We start from the raw sequence: 17,255 nt of genomic DNA, 5'->3' as shown, positions 1-17,255 counted from the left end.
ATGTATCAAAGACTTGAAATAATAATCAAACAAATATGTTACAGAAAAGACAAAATAAACAATTTTATTTTACCTGTAATCTTTGTTCCTTCTTTGGTCTCAACTGGGACTCCTATGCCGTACTCATTTTCACCTGTAACTCTGAAATAATAAACACCTCCTTCTTGAAGATCATTAACTCTATAAGTCAACCTGGGACAACTGTCTGTAATCCTGGTCCAGCCCATTTTAGTTGCCTCACGGAAATCAACAAGGTAGTTCTTGACTGGAGCGCCACCTTCATTCTCAGGAGTATCCCATGTAATAGTTGCAGAGCTCTTGGTGACTTCCTTAATTTCAATGCAGGCTGGTGGGCCTGGGGAATCAAGAACCTTTACGCTCAATGTCAGTGTAGCAGTTCCAGCAACATTTTGGAGGGTTACAGTGTATTTTCCTGAGTCATCTCTTGTAGCTTTCTCGATTGTGATGGATGTGCAGTTATCGGTTATATCAATAGCAGCCCTCACTCTCAGATCAACATCTGGTTTGTTCCACATTACATGTGGAACAGGCTTTCCCTTGAATGGGACTCTAAGTGTAAACGAGCTGCCATCTTTGACAATCAGTGTCTTCCTCATTTCATTACTGATTAGGAAAACTGGCTCATCTTCTCTGTCCTTTGCTATCTGTGGATCAGTTTCAGGGCTTGGCTCACTTGAACCAATCTTGTTAATTGATCTGACTACAAAGATATACTCTTCTCCTGAAGTGAGTCCCACCACAGTGAACTCTGTACTCTTAGTTTTACTGACACCAAGTGTCCAGTCATCATCATTGATTTTCCTGTATTCCACCATATATCCTGTAACTGGAGAGCCACCATCAAATAATGGCTTGTTCCAAGACAAAGTTATTGATGTTTTAGAGGAATCAATTATTTTAGGTTTAGCTGGAGGTGATGGTAGGAACAATGGATCCTCTGCCTTTGTTAATGGGCAAGGCACACTTGGTGCACTCAAACCAGCAGCATTCTCTGCAAATACTCTGTATTCATACTCAGATCCTTCACGGAGATTGGAAGCTTTTACTCTTAAGTCATAAACAGGCTTTTTGTTGACACGTACCCAGCGAAGACCAGATTTCTCACATTTCTCAATTACATAGCCAGAAATACTACTGCCTCCATCAGAGACAGGTCTTTCCCAGCAAATTGTCATTGCTTCACTTGTAACACTGGTGACTTCAACATTTGTTGGTGCAGCAGGGACTGTAAATGGATCCATTGCCTTAACAGGATCACTCTCCAGAGGTTCACCGGTTCCATACTTATTAACTCCCCGAACTCTAAATATATACTCATTACCTTTGAGCAGTTTTGTTACTTTACATGTTGTGGCCTTCATATCTGCATAGACCAGAGTCCAGGCAAGCCGGCTTGTTTCACGTTTCTCAACTATGTAGTGCTGAATTTCAGCACCTCCATTTTCTTGAGGTGGTCCCCAAGTCAATGTACATTTCTCTGCAGTCACACCAGTTACTTCCAATGGTCCAGCAGATGGGCCAGGCCTGTCCAGGACCTTACAGTTTACTGCCAAAGATCTGATGCCTGCAACATTTTGCAATGTTAGAACATACTGTCCTGAGTCTCGTCTTATGGCATCTCTAACAATTAGTGTTGTACTAGTGAGTGTTGAAGAAATCTCAAATCTGGCCTTGGCTTCAATCTCTTTTCCATCCTTTGCCCATGAAATCACAGGAATTGGACGTCCTGATATTTCAGCATCAATTCTGAGTAAGTCTCCAGCTTTCACTACAACCAGCTGTCTTAGCTTGTCCTCAATTGTGATGCGTGGTGGATCAACATCATCTTTTACAGTCACAGGTCCTGTACCCTCTGATGGTTCACTGAGTAAGCCAGCAGCATTCTTAGCAATTACATGGAAATCATATCTTTGATCTTCAATCAGGCCAGTTACGTCAAAGAATGTTTCTTGAAGATTGGTGAAATTACACTTTAACCACCGCCCATCTGGAAGTTCCCTGCGTTCAACAATGTAGCCAGTCACCTTAGCTCCACCATCAAACTCAGGTATTGCCCAGGAGAGAGAAACAGATGTTCTTGTGATGTTCATAACTACTGGTTGACCTGGAGATGCACATGGATCTCGGGCAGAAGCAGGATCACATGCCTTTGTGCAAGGTCCAATGCCAGCTATATTCTCAGCATAAACTCTATACTGATATAAGAGGCCTTCTTCCAAACCAGTTACCTTGAACTGAGTTTCTGTAATTGGTCCTCTGTTCATCTTTGTCCAGAGAATGCTGCTCTGATCTTTGCATTCCAAGTGATATCCAATGACGGGACTTCCACCATCACTTGCTGGTCTGTTCCAGGTAACTAGCATTCCTGATTTAGTGGCTTGAGAAATGTGAAGGCTGGTTGGAGGTCCTGGAGGTGAGAATGGGTACTGTGCAACAATTGGGGCAGAGTCAACTGCATGGCTTTTACCATAACGATTCTCTGCAGCAACACGGAACTGATACTCTGTTCCTTGTGTCAAACGAGTTACTTTGATTGATGTTCTTGCAACTGTTGCTGAAACAATTTGCCATGCTGTAGTGGTCGTATCTCTCTTCTCAACCACATAATTATTAATTTGACAGCCACCATCATAAATTGGAGGGTCCCATGATAGTGAAATAAAATCAGCACTTATTTCATCGACCTTGATTGCACCTGGTGGACCTGGTTTATCAAGAACAATAACAGATATTTCTGCTGATTTAACACCAATCGAATTAGTTAAAGTAATTTCATATTTTCCAACATCCTCTCTTGTTGCATCCTTGATGACAATCTTTGATGATGTCTTTGATGTCAACACATTAACTCTGGTTGTTTGTTTCAATGAGTGACCATCCTTTTTCCATGTAACCTCTGGAGGAGGTCTGCCTCTGAATGGAACATCAATTTTGAGATCATCTCCAGCTTTTATACTGTAGGTGTTAAACAGCAAATCAATAATGGGTTCAATCGTAATATCTCTTGCCACAACAGATGCTCCCAGGGGTTTAGGATCACTTTTTCCTTTGTCATTAAGTGCTGTAATTCTGAAGCTGTATTCCTCTCCTGTTGTAAGTCCTTCAATTGTGGCTTCCAGTGCCTTTACTGTAGCACATACAGTCCATTTATCTGATCCTTTAATCATCATTTCCACTCTGTACCCTGTGATTTTGCTGCCACCATCATGATCTGGCTTTTCCCATGTTAGAGTAACAGTGTGGCGAGTTACATCAACAACTGTAATTTTACCAGGTGGTAAGGGTGCTTGGGAAACTTTGACAGCCTCTATGGTCTCTGCAGGCAAACCAACACCAAGTTCATTCACAGCTAATACACGGAAGTGGTAAAGACCTCCCTCTTGGAGATCATCAACCTTGAATGAATTTCTGACACAGTTGTTTGTCACAGTTGTGAATGCCAGCCTTTTAGATTCTCGCTTTTCCACGATGTAATGGGTGATCTTGGCACCACCATCAATTTGTGGAGGCTCCCACTGTAACTGAACATAATCTCTCTTTACATCCTTAATTTCAAAGTTCACTGGAGCACTTGGAGAGTCAAGAATCTTGACATTAATAAATGCAGATTTTGTGCCACTATTGTTTTCAAGGGTCACAACATATTTGCCAGTATCAAATCGATTAACATTGTCAATAACAAGCACTGTGTAAGAGCCTGTTACTTCAATTTGAGCATGTTCTGGTAAGGTACCATCTGCCTTTGTCCACTTAACCTCTGGCTCGGGCCTTCCCCTTATGGTGACAAATAACCGGAGTGTTGCACTGGCACGCACAATCACACATTTCCTAAGATCTGTGTCAAGTTCTATCTCAGGAGCTTCAAGTTTTTCAGCAGCAATTACAGATCCTGGAACATCAACATGCTCTCCAGCCCCCTCAATATTAAGTGCACAAATACGGAAGTTGTATTCTGCATTTTCCTTTAATTTTTTGACGGTGAAGTGAGTTGTTTGCACACCGGTTGGTGGAGTGCACACAGTCCATTCATCGTCACTAACTTCCTTTGCCTCAACAATGTATCCTGAGACAGGTGCTCCACCATCATAAATTGGCCTACTCCATGCCACGGAAATAGTTGTGCTTGAGTAATCTGTTATTTTAGGATTATTAGGAGGACCAGGGGGATAAGTTGCATCACAAGCTTTGTAATATTCAGATGGTTCACTTGGTGTGCCCACACCAGCAGCATTTTCAGCAGATACTCTGAATTCATAGAAGTGTCCATCTGTGAGCCCAGTAGCTCTGAATCTCAAGTCATTCAGTCTTTTCTTGTTACACTTTGTCCATCTTATACCCTCTTTATCACGTTTCTCAAGAACATAGCCATCAATTTGTGATCCACCATCATCCTCTGGCCGCTCCCATGTAAGGACTATTGAGTCTCTGGTGATTGCACTTGCTTCAGGAGTTGAAGGTGGTCCAGGTTTGTTGAAAGGATTTTTTGCAAGGACAGGTTCAGATTCAAGTGGTTCGCCAATACCATACTTATTCACTGCCATGACTCTGAATATATACTCATTACTAGGGAGGAGTTTAGTGACTTTGTAACTAATTGCTTGAATTTTAGGTTCCACTACTGTCCAAGACAGTCTGCTAGTTTCTCTTTTTTCAATAATGTAATGAGAAATACCAGCTCCACCATCATGTGATGGGTGGCTCCAGTGCAAATAACATTTTTCTGCTGTGACACCAGTTACCTTTAGAGGGCCATCAGGTGGACCAGGTCTATCAAGAACCTTGACAATAATGGGTACCTGTTTGGTTCCACCAACATTACTGAGACTTAAGAGGAAATGACCACCATCTACTCTAATGCAGTCCTTAACAGTCAAAACTGTTCGTGTTATGGTGGACTTAATCTCCATTCTGGGTGTAGCACTGTCAATTTCTTTTCCATCCTTAAGCCACATAATATCAGGAAGAGGTTTTCCAGCAATGTCGGCATCAATAATAAAGGACTCTCCAGCTTTTACAATGATAGCATCTTTAAATTTTGAATCCATGGAGACAGATGGCGCTTCAATCTCATCCAGAGCAGTAATTGGTCCAGTGCTCTCAGAGGGTACACTTAAAATACCAGCTGCATTTCTGGCAATTACTCTAAATTCATATCTTTGTTCTTCTTCCAATCCAGTTATTGTAAATTGTGTGTCTATAATATTTGTGAAGCTGGCCTTCATCCAACGACCTTCAGGCAGCTTCTTCCTTTCAATAATGTATCCTGTAATTGCACTGCCACCATCATACTGTGGTTTTACCCACTGAAGAGTTACTAGGTTTCTTGTGATAACAATGGCTTCAGGAGTTCCAGGGGGATCACATGGATCACGTGCAACAACACTTTCTGAGACTTTGCTTGATGGACTGATTCCTGCAATATTTTCAGCATACACTCTGTATTCATATTCAATTCCCTCCTCCAGACCATTTGTTTTAAATCGAGTGTCAGTGATAAGAAGCTTGTTAAGTTTGGTCCATAAGATGCTGTTCTTTTCTTTACGCTCAAGGTGATACCCAATAACAGGGCTACCTCCATTATTGCTGGGGGGTTTCCATTCAATTGTCATGTGGTCTTTTGTCACTGATGAAACAAATGGTGCACCAGGAGCTGCAGGCTCAGTAAAAGGATAACTGACCACAACTGGCACTGAATCTAGTGATGTGCTCTTTCCATATCTGTTCTCAGCAAACACTCTAAACTGATATTCGGAACCAGTCTTCAGCTTTGTGACTTTGATTGTGGTACGAGCAATGGTTGCTGAAACAGTCTGCCAGTTAGTAGTGGTTGTGTCACGTTTTTCCACTATGTAGTTGTTTATCTGACAACCACCTGTGTACACTGGTGGCTCCCAGGAGATGATAACATAGGTGGCACTTACTTCATCAATTTTAAGTGGTCCGACTGGTGGGCCTGGCTTGTCAAGAATGATTATGCCAATCTCTTCTGTGACTGTACCTATATTATTTGTAGCTGTAACTATGTACTTGCCAGAGTCTTCTCTATTTGCATCTTTAATTTTAAGAACTGTTGAAGAACTACTGCTTGAGACATTTAATCTAGTTGTTTCTTTCAGTGCTTGTCCATCTTTCATCCATGCAATCTTTGGAGTTGGACGCCCTTTAAATGGTATTTCCACTTTGAGATCTTCACCAGATTGAACACTGTATGTGTTGAAATGTAGTTTGAAGCTTGGTTCAATAGTAACATCTTTGGCTATCACAGGAGCAGCCAATGGCCTTGGATCACTTTTTCCCTTCTCATTGTAAGCTAAAACTCTGAAGAGGTACTCTTGTCCTGAACTAAGTCCTGTCACTGTACCTTCACATGTTTTGGTGACTGTGGCAATTGTCCATTCCTCTGATCCTTTTGGTTGCATTTCAATATAATAACCCAGGATTCTACTACCACCATCATGATCTGGTTTATCCCAGGAAAGTGATGCTGTGGTTTTTGTCACATCAGTCAAAGATACCTTGCCAACAGATAAAGGAGGATCTGCTGTCTTCACAGATTCTTCTGTTTCTACAGGAAGACCAATTCCAAATTCATTTTCTGCCATGACTCTGAAGTAATAAATACCACCCTCTGTCAGATCACCCACTCGGAAGCTGGTCTTGGAGCACTTGGTAGTAATGTTTACAAATCCTTGTCTATTTGATTCTCTCTTGTCAATTATATAATTTTTTATTTTTGAACCACCATCTATAAGGGGAGGTTCCCAAACGAGGGTGGCGTAGTTTCTTGTTACATCTTTCACAACAAGATTCTGTGGAGCACCTGGTGTATCGAGTACTTTTACTGACACAAAGGCTGATTTAGTGCCAGCATTATTTTCCAAAGTCAGAGTATATTTTCCAGCATCATTTCTGTCACATATATCAATTGATAACTGAGTGTAATCTGGTCCCTTTTCTGTTTGAGCTTTATCTGGTAAATCTCCCTCATCCTTGGTCCAGTTTATCTCAGGAATGGGGCGTCCTTTGAATGGTATGTTGATTCTCATAGACCCTCCAGCACGCACAACAATACCTTTCCTCAACTCAGAGTCAAGCTCAATTTCAGGGGCATCCATTTTATCCACTGGTTTGACAGTTCCTTGGATAGACACTGGCTCACCAACACCCAGTTTATTAAGAGCACATATATGAACTTTGTATTCTTGGTGTTCAGTGAGTTTAGTTATTGTAAATTTAGTATCATTTAATCCAGAGGGTGGAGTGCATGTGGTCCATTCTTCTTCTTCATCAGCTTTACATATCTCAATAACATAGCCTTGGATGTCTAAACCACCATCATATATTGGTCTACTCCATGCAATTGTGACTGAATTCTTTGTAGTGTCAACAAGGTGTGCATTAGTTGGTGGGCCAGGCTTAAATGTTGGATCACAGGCTTTGTAATAATCAGTTGGTGGACTTGGCTGTCCAACTCCAGCAGCATTTTCTGCAGATAACCTGAATTCATATTCATGATCCTCTGTCAAGCCTGTGACTCTGAAACGTAGGTCTGTGACTCTGCGTTTGTTACATTTTGTCCACCGCACTCCAGTTCTGTCTCTCTTCTCTACGATGTAACCAGCAATCTCACTTCCACCATCGGTTTCAGGACGAGTCCAGCATACTGTCATAGAGTCTCTTGAAATATTTGTTATTTCTAGTTCTTTAGGTGGTCCAGGTGGAACAAAAGGATTTCTCATAATCACTGGTGCAGATTCAAGTGGTTCACCGACTCCATACTTGTTGACAGCCATGACACGGAAAATGTATTCATTTCCTTTTAGAAGTTTAGTAACTTTAAACATGGTTGCTCCACAATCACCTGAAACTACAGTCCAAGCAAGACGACTTGTTTCTCTTTTCTGTATGACATAATAAGAAATACTACAGCCACCATCATGTTTTGGAGGCAGCCATGACAATGAACACTTCTCAGATGTTACACCAGAAACAGTCAGAGGACCTTCAGGGGGTCCAGGTCTATCAAGGACTCTTACATTGAAAGAAACAGATTTTGTTCCAGCCACATTAGTGAGGTGCAATGTGTACTGTCCTCCATCAATTCGAATGGCATCCTTGACGACAAGAATTGCTTTGAAGTCAATATTCTTGATCTCAGCTCTTGCTGAATTTTCAACTTCCACATCACCCTTAAACCACTGCATTGTTGGAACTGGCTTTCCTAGTATGGACGCTTCCAATGTAAATGTGTCTCCGGCATTCACTGTCAAAATTTGGCTATACTCTGAGGCAACCTCATAGGTTGGTGGTTCAACTTCATCCTTAGCTGTAATTGAGCCTGTGCTCACAGAGGGTCTACTAACTGATCCAGCTCCATTTCTGGCAATAACTCTGAAATCATATTTGCAGTCTTCTGTCAGGCCTGTGACTGTAAATTCAGTTTCAAGAATGTTTGTAAAACTAGCTTTCATCCAACGGCCTTCTGGCAGGTCTCGTTTCTCCACAACATATCCAGTGACAAGGCTGCCTCCATCATATACCGGTGGTGTCCATCTAAGTTTCACTGAGTGTCTTGTCACAATCACTGGCACAGGGGTGCCTGGTGGGTCACATGGGTCACGTGCCACACAACCTTCAGAGACTTTGCTGCACATTCCAATTCCAACTATGTTTTCAGCATAGACTCTGAATTCATATTCAATGCCCTCTTCCAAAGGAGATGTTTTAAGTCTGGTGTCTTGAATTAGTATTTTATTGATCTTTGTCCAAAGAATGCTATTTTTCTCCTTTCTCTCTAGATGATATCCTAGAATAGCACTTCCACCATCTGAGACTGGTTTGTGCCATTCAACAACCATAGACTCTTTTGTGAATGCAGACACAAATGGAGTTCCTGGAGGCCCAGGCTCCTTGAAAGGATACTGGGCAAGAACTGGATCTGAGTCAATGCCATAGCTTTTACCATACCTATTCTCAGCAAAAATTCTAAACTGGTATTCAGCTCCAGTTTTTAAATTACCAACTTTAAGTGTGGTTCTTGCTACTGTGGCAGAAACAACTACCCAGTTAGTGGTGGTGGTGTCTCTCTTTTGGACAATATAATTTGAAATCTGGCAGCCTCCAGTGTATGTTGGTGGGTCCCAAGATAGTGTAATGCTCTCTGCACTCACTTCATCAATCTTGACTGGGCCTGTTGGTGGGCCAGGCTTTTCAAGTATGATTATTTCAACAGTGGCTTCTGCTTGTCCAAGTACATTAGCCACAGCAATGTTATACATACCACCATCTTCTCTTGTTGCATCTTTGATGGTAAGAGTGGTATGATGTGCAGTGTCAGCAACATTTACTCTTGTGGTCTGTTTCAGAGCTGAACCATCTTTAGTCCATGTAATGGTTGGTTTTGGATGACCAGCAATTCGGGCTTCAATTTTCAAATCATTTCCAACCTGTACATCGTAAGTGCTAAGTTTCGTTCTTACTGAAGGCTGAATAGCAAGGTCCTTTGCAACAACAGTGTTTGCCAAGGGTCTGGGATCACTCTTTCCCTTGTCATTGACGGCAATAACTCTGAAATTGTACTCCCCACCTTGTGCTAAATTAGTTACTACAGTGTCAAGAGATTTTACTTGAGCACAAAGAGACCATTTATCTTGATCTTTTGCTTGCATTTCAACTTCATAATGAGTAATTCTGCTGCCTCCATCATGCTCTGGTTTTTCCCATTTGAGAGAAACACTCTTTCGTGTAACATCTATTACAGAAACTTTACCAGGGGGTTGTGGCACCTCTGATATTTTTATTGGATCTTGAGTCTCTGCAGGCAATCCAATACCATTTTCATTTTCAGCAAGAACCCTGAAGAAAAAGTTGCTTCCCTCTTGGAGTGGTTCAATTTTCCATGTCATCTTGTTGCAGGTAGCAACAGCAGAGTATACCTTTCTTGTACTCTCTCGTTTTTCAACAATGTAGTTTTTAATTTTAGCTCCACCATCCAGCAAAGGTGGCTCCCAGGTAAGAGTGACTGAATTCTTTGTTATTTCCTTCACACGGAAGTTTGCAGGTGCATCAGGAGTATCTAATACTCTGACACTAATAAATGCAGATTTTGTTCCACTGGCATTTTCCAGAGTTAAAGTGTATTTTCCACTGTCAAATCTATTAACATTTTCAATTATAAGTGAGGTGAAACTGCTTGTAATATCAATTTGAGCTGCCTCATTGATTTCACCTTCAGCCTTTCCCCACTTGACTTCAGGAGTTGGCCTTCCACGAATAGGAACAAACAATCTGAGAGAGCCTCCAGCCCTGACAGTTATCATCTTTCTCAGGTCAGCATCAATGTCAATATCTGGTGCCTCAAGTTTATCCTCTATGATAATGGTTCCTGGGATATCAGCAGTTTCTCCCACACCAACCTTATTTACGGCACAGATTCTGAATTTGTACTCGTGCTTTTCAAGCAGTTTTTTAACCTCAAATCTGGTCTCTGTTATTCCAGAGGGTGGTGTACACATCATCCATTCATCGGAAGTGACTTCACATGCCTCAACAATATAACTCTGAATTTCACACCCACCATCATAAATCGGCTTACCCCAATGCAGAACAACAGATGCTCTTGAGACATAAATTACCTTGGGGTTGTTTGGTGGACCAGGCTTAAAGACTGGATCCACTGCCTTGAAGTACAGTGTGGGTGGACTTGGTTTACCAACTCCAGCTGCATTCTCAGCAGACACACGGAATTCATAACTTCTGTTTTCAAGAAGTCCTGTTACTCTAAAGCGTAGTTCACTCACTACACGTTTGTTGCATCTTGTCCACCTAACGCCTTCTTTGTCTCTCTTTTCAACAATGTATCCTGTAATTGCATTGCCGCCATCATTAGTGGGTCTTTCCCATGTTATAACCATGGAATCCTTTGTTATATTTGACACTTCAACATTACTTGGTGCATAAGGTGGGACAAATGGATTTGCTGCAATCACTGGATCAGATTCCAAAGGCTCACCAATTCCATATTTATTTACAGGTATCACTCTGAAAATATACTCATTTCCAGGAAGGAGTTTTGTAATTTTAAGATTGAGGGTTTGTACCTTAGATTCCACAACAGTCCAAACTAATCGGCTGGTCTCTCTTCTTTCCACAATGTAATGAGACACCTCCGCACCTCCATCATGCAATGGAGTTTTCCAGGAAATGCAGCACTTTTCGCTGGTAACACCATAGATTGAAATTGGGCCATCTGGAGGCCCAGGTCTGTCCAGAACCTTGACATTGACAATTACTGATCTCTCCCCACCAACGTTTTTCAGTACCAGGGTATACTGGCCTCCATCGACACGGATTGCCTCCTTCACACTAAGAGTAGTTGTGAAGTCAGTATTCTTTATCTCAAGTCTTGCAGTATTTGTAAGTTCTTCGCCAGCTTTTATCCAGTGAACTGAAGGAATAGGTTTGCCAAGTATCCCTGCATCTACTTTGAATGATTCTCCAGCATTAACAACAATCGTTTGGGAATATTTGGCATCTAAGTCAATTTGGGGTGGATCAACTTCATCCTTTGCTGTGATTGCACCAGTACTGTCTGATGGTGCACTAGACACACCAGCAGCATTTCTTGCAATAACACGGAATTCATACTGCTGCTCCTCTACCAAGCCACTGACAACAAATTCGGTCTCAATGATATTCGTAAAAGAGGCTTTCATCCATCGGCCATTAGGCAATTCTTTTTTCTCAATGACATATCCAGTAATCTTGCTGCCGCCATCAAACTGTGGTGGTGTCCACCTGAGTGTTACAGAGCTTCTTGTGACAATCACTGCTTCAGGTTTGCCTGGAGGGTCACATGGATCTCTAGCCACCTGGATTTCTGATATTTTGCTTGCTTTGCTCAGACCAACTATATTCTCAGCATAAACCCTAAATTCATATTCAATGCCTTCTTCAAGCCCACCTATCTTAAATCTTGTGTCTGGAATGAGCGTTTTGTTTTGTTTTACCCACAGCAAGCTGTTTCTTTCCTTACTCTCAACGTGATATCCCAAAATCTTGCTTCCACCATCACTACTGGGTTTGTTCCACACAATAACCATGTTTTCTTTAGTAGCAGACTGAACAGTTGGAGTTCCTGGTGGATTTGGGACCTCAAACGGATATTGTGCAACAACTGGCTCAGACAAAAGAACTGAACTCTTTCCGTATCTATTTTCAGCAGCAATCCTAAATTGATATTCACAGCCAGTCTTCAATCTTGCAGCTTTAGTTGTTGTTCTTGCTACTGTTGCAGATACAATCTGCCAGTTGGTGGTAGATGTGTCTCGTTTTTCCACAATATAGTTATTAATGCTACAGCCTCCTTCATACTCTGGAGGCTGCCATGATAATGTAGCACTGTCTGCAGTTACCTCCTCTATTTTGATTGGGCCAGTTGGTGGTCCAGGTTTATCAAGTACTATAACACTGAGGTCTGCTGTAGCTTCACCAGCTGAGTTTGTCAGTTTAATAGTATATTTGCCCACATCATCCCGTGTTGCCTCTCTAATCACAAGGTAAAGGTGTTTCTCTGCTACTTCAGAGTTTACTCTTGTTGTCTCTTTCAGAGCAATGCCATCTTTTTGCCAGGTAACTGCTGCCTTGGGCTGAGCAACATAAGGCACATCAATTTTCAGATCATCACCTGCCAAAACACTGAATGTGCTGAACAACAGTTTGAAGGCAGGAGCAATAACAACATCCATAGCAACCACAGGGACATTAAGTGGACGTGGATCACTGGTTCCCTTTTCATTAGTTGCTGAAATACGGAAGGAGTATTCTTCACCTTGTGTTAGGCCAACAACAACTGCCTCTGTTGCTTTAACAGTCATTACTTGTGTCCATTTTTCACTGTTTTTCCCTTGCATTTCAACAATATAACCTGTAATTCTGCTTCCTCCATCATGGTCTGGCTTCTCCCAAGAAAGTGTTACACTGTTGCCAGTTACTTCTTTCAAAGTCACTTTTCCAGGAGGAAGAGGTCTCTCAGAGATTTTTATAGCTTCTGTGGTCTCTACTGGAAGACCAACACCATACTCATTTTCAGCCAAAATTCTGAAGAAATACATGCTTCCTTCCTGTAAGTCTCCAATTCTACAACTTGTCTTGGGACAGGAGGCATTAACAATGGAGTATGCTTTTCGTGTAGATTCACGTTTTTCAACAATATAATGCCTGATTCTTGATCCACCATCAATGACTGGAGGATCCCAGATGAGGGAAGCAGAATCTTTTGTGATTTCCTTGATTGTAAGGTTTTGTGGTGCATCAGGAGTGTCAAGAACTCGGACATTAACAAACGCCGTTTTAGCTCCTGAACTGTTTTCCACAGTTAGCATATATTTTCCACCATCAAATCTATTTACATTCTCAATAACCAATGTGGTGAAGGATGATGTAATTTCAATAGATGCTCTATCAAGGGGTTCACCTGTTTCCCTTGACCATCTGACTTCTGGTGCAGGTCTTCCTTTAATTGGCACAAATAATCGTAAGGTACTGCATGCTCTTATGTTCACTACTTTGCGAAGGTCTGAGTCAAGCTCAATTTCAGGTGGAAGGAATCGGTCTTCAGCTTTAGGTGAACCAGGCACAGAGGCTGGCTCTCCAACACCTTCACAGTTAAGAGCTGAAATATTTATCTTATATTCTTGGTTTTCAGTAAGGTTGGTTATGGTGAATGATGTTGCTGTTAGCCCAGCCTTTGGAGTGACAATTGTCCATTCATCTTCCTCTGGCAGGCATGTTTCAACAATATAACCTGTGATATCCGAACCACCATCATAAACTGGTTTATTCCAAGCAATAGTAATGGATGACTTAGTTGTATCCAAAACCCTAGGATTTCCAGGGGGTCCAGGTTGGAAAATTGTGTCACATGCTTTGTAGAATGGACTTGAAGGGCTTGGAGCACTTAAGCCAGCAGCATTTTCAGCTAGGATTCTATATTCATACTCATGACCAGGTGTTAGTCCTGAAACTTTGAAGCGCAGATCAGTAACAGTCCTTTTATTGCATTTTACCCAACGAAGACCAGTTTTGTCTCTCCTCTCAATGATGTAGGTATTTATACTACTTCCACCATTGTGTTCAGGATGTCCCCAACAAACTACCATTGAATCTTTTGTTATAGCAGTTACTTCTGGTGCCTGTGGAGGATCAGAAGGCACATATGGATTAGTGGCAACAGCAGGCTCAGATTCAAGAGGTTCTCCAACTCCATATTTGTTCACAGCCATGACTCTGAATATATATTCATTTCCTTTCAGCAATTTGGTAACCTTATAGCGGGTTACTTGTAAATCTGTGGCTACATTTGTCCATGTAAGTCTACTTGTTTCACGTCTCTGAATGATGTAATATTCAATCTTTCCTCCTCCATCATGAAGTGGTGGCAGCCATGACAGAATACATTTCTCTGTTGTCATGTCTGTGACATGCAGTGGTCCTTCAGGTGGGCCAGGTCTGTCAAGAACTTTAACATTGAAGACAAATTTGGCAAATCCTCCCGGATTGCTAGCAGTTAGAGTGTATGCACCACCATCTTTACGTAAAGAATCTTTGTTAATCAAACAAGTATAGAAATCTGATGTTTTGATCTCTAGTTTTCCAGTGTCTTCAAGCTCCTTGCCATCTTTAGTCCAAACCAAGGATGGAATTGGGCGACCTGTAACACGTGCATCTAGCTTGAAGACATCTCCTGCTTTAACAACCACAGCGCTACTGAAACTTGCATCAGCATCGATTTTTGGCTCTTCGATGTCATCTCTGCAGACAATGACCTCTGAAGGTTTAGATGGTTTGCTGACAGCTCCAGCTGAGTTCCTTGCTAATACACGGAATTCATAAGAAGCATCTTCTGTGAGACCACTTACAGTGAAGTTTGTTTCAAGAATGTTGCTGAAGTTGGCTTTCAGCCAGCGACCATTAGGCAGCTCTCTTTTTTCAACTGTATATCCAGTTATTGAGAAACCACCATCACCCTCTGGCTTTGTCCATTGAAGAGTAACTTCATGTCTAGTTACGTTAAGTGCCACTGGTTGACTTGGGGGGTCTACAGGATCAAGTGCATATGTCATCTCAGATGGCTTGCTTGGTTTGCTGAGACCAGCCATATTTTCTGCAATAACACGGAATTCATATGCAATACCATCAATCAGACCTGGCGATTTAAACATATTGCCAACAACTAGAGCTTTGCTGATCCTCTGCCAGAGTATGCTGTTCTTCTCTTTCCTTTCAATGTGGTATCCTAAAATTGGGCTACCTCCATCTGAAGAAGGTTCATTCCAGCTGATTGTCATTGAATCCTTGGTGAAGGCAACTACTTGTGGAATTCCAGGCTGTCCTGGAACATCAAATGGATAAGCAGCCACCACTGGTGCTGATGTTATGTAGGGTCCAACACCATATCTGTTCTGAGCTTTTACACGGAATTGATATTCAATACCAGTTGTAAGCCGTGCGGCTTTAAATGTTGTGCGAATAACGGTTGCTGCCAGTTCCACCCAGGATGTGCCAGTTGTCTCACGCATTTCAACAATGTAGTTATTAATAGGAACTCCTCCATCATTTTCTGGAGCTTCCCATGATATTATCACATAGTCACAAGAAACCTCATCCAATTTTATTGGTCCAGTTGGAGGTCCTGGAATATCATGTACTTGAACAGTAATGATTTCAGTCACAGTTCCTAAGATGTTCTTTCCTATCATTGAATACTGTCCTCCGTCTTTTCTCTTAATTTCATTAATGTTGAGAATTGTAGAAGTTGTAGTATTTTCGATGTTTATTCTCTGTGTCTGTTTAAGTTCCTGATCTTCTTTCTTCCATACAACAAGTGGTCTCGGACGACCCAGAACAGGGATCTCAACTTTAAGATTATCACCTGCTTTAGCTACCACCATCTTCTGATATACACCTCTGAGGTCAAATTCTGGACCAGTGGTTTGCTCCTTGATTACAACTGGTCGACTTTCACGAGGTTCACTCCTGCCTGAGCTGTTTACAGCAAAGATGCGGAACACATATTCTGCATTTTCCACCAATTCTGTTGCAGTGTAGTCCAAAGCTTTTATTGTTGTCACATGTGTCCACTGATCAGAATCTTTCAGTTGAGCCTCTATCACATAGCCAGTGATTCGACTACCACCATCATATTTTGGTTTTGTCCATGCAAGAGTTGCTGTGTCCTTGGAAAAATCTGAAACAATCAGATTATCTGGTGCAGAAGGGGCCTGAGAAGCTCTTATTGGTTCAGGTGTCTCTGCTGGCTCACCGATGCCCCTTTCATTCTCAGCAGAAACTCTAAAGTAATATTCAGCGCCCTCTTCCAAGTCTGGAATCTTGTACGAGCATTTCTGCCAGTTTGCTGTAATAGTTGAGTAAGCCTTTCGTGTTGCATCCCGCTTCTCAATAATATAATTTGTAATCTTTGAACCACCATCAATGATTGGAATCTCCCATTGTAAAGTAATGCTACTCTTTGTGATTTCACTTGGTTTCAAATTTACTGGAGGTCCTGGGGTGTCCACAACACGAACATTGACAAATCCAGACTTTTTTCCAGCAACATTTTCCAATGTTAGGACATACTTCCCAGCATCATATCTTGTACACTCAGGGATGACTACTAGAGTGTATGATTCAGTAGTGTCAATGTGAGCACGGCCTTTAAGCGGTACATCTTCCTTATGCCATGTTACATCTGGAGTTGGCCTGCCCTTGATTGGCACAAATATGCGGATTGAAGCACCTGACTTAACAACAAGTGTTCTTCTCAACTCTGCATCAAGTTCAAATTCAGGTACCTCCTCTCGATCCACTAGTTCAACAACTTGCTCTACTTCAGAAGGTTCACCAAGTCCTTCTGAATTCAGTGCCCTGACTCTGAAGTGATATTTTCCTCCTGATTGTAGATTTGAAACTACAAATTCTGTTATTCTCAATGGAGTAGTTGTGTCTTGAACCCAGTCATCATCACCTTCCTTTTTATGTTCAACAATGTATCCTTTCACATCAAGTCCACCATCATAGAAGGGTCTACCCCAGTTAAATGTTGCTGTTGTTTTGGTGGTGTCAGAAATCCGTGGGTTGGATGGAGGTCCTGGTGGATCTGAAAAATTATAAAATCATAATGATGAACAAAATTCTTTGGGACAGATTGACAAGAAAACAATATCTGGAATTTT

At 41.7% G+C, this 17,255-nt stretch overlaps 1 protein-coding gene across 27 annotated transcripts in view; it reads right to left on the bottom strand.

Annotated features, from left to right (window-relative positions):
* Positions 1-17,255, bottom strand: part of ttn.2 (titin, tandem duplicate 2) — a 163,328-nt gene that overhangs the window by 25,023 nt on the left and 121,050 nt on the right. For all 27 annotated transcript variants that reach the window (XM_058786692.1, XM_058786704.1, XM_058786696.1 and 24 more), the window contains one exon: positions 74-17,179. In XM_058786692.1, coding sequence (XP_058642675.1) covers positions 74-17,179 — 17,106 coding nt within the window. The remainder of the gene's footprint in view (positions 1-73; positions 17,180-17,255) is intronic.

This window comes from Onychostoma macrolepis, chromosome 09 (assembly GCF_012432095.1).
Source record: "Onychostoma macrolepis isolate SWU-2019 chromosome 09, ASM1243209v1, whole genome shotgun sequence".
Taxonomy (NCBI): domain Eukaryota; kingdom Metazoa; phylum Chordata; class Actinopteri; order Cypriniformes; family Cyprinidae; genus Onychostoma; species Onychostoma macrolepis.
Note: the sequence above shows the minus strand (reverse complement) of the source record. Positions and strands in the feature narration are given on the sequence as shown.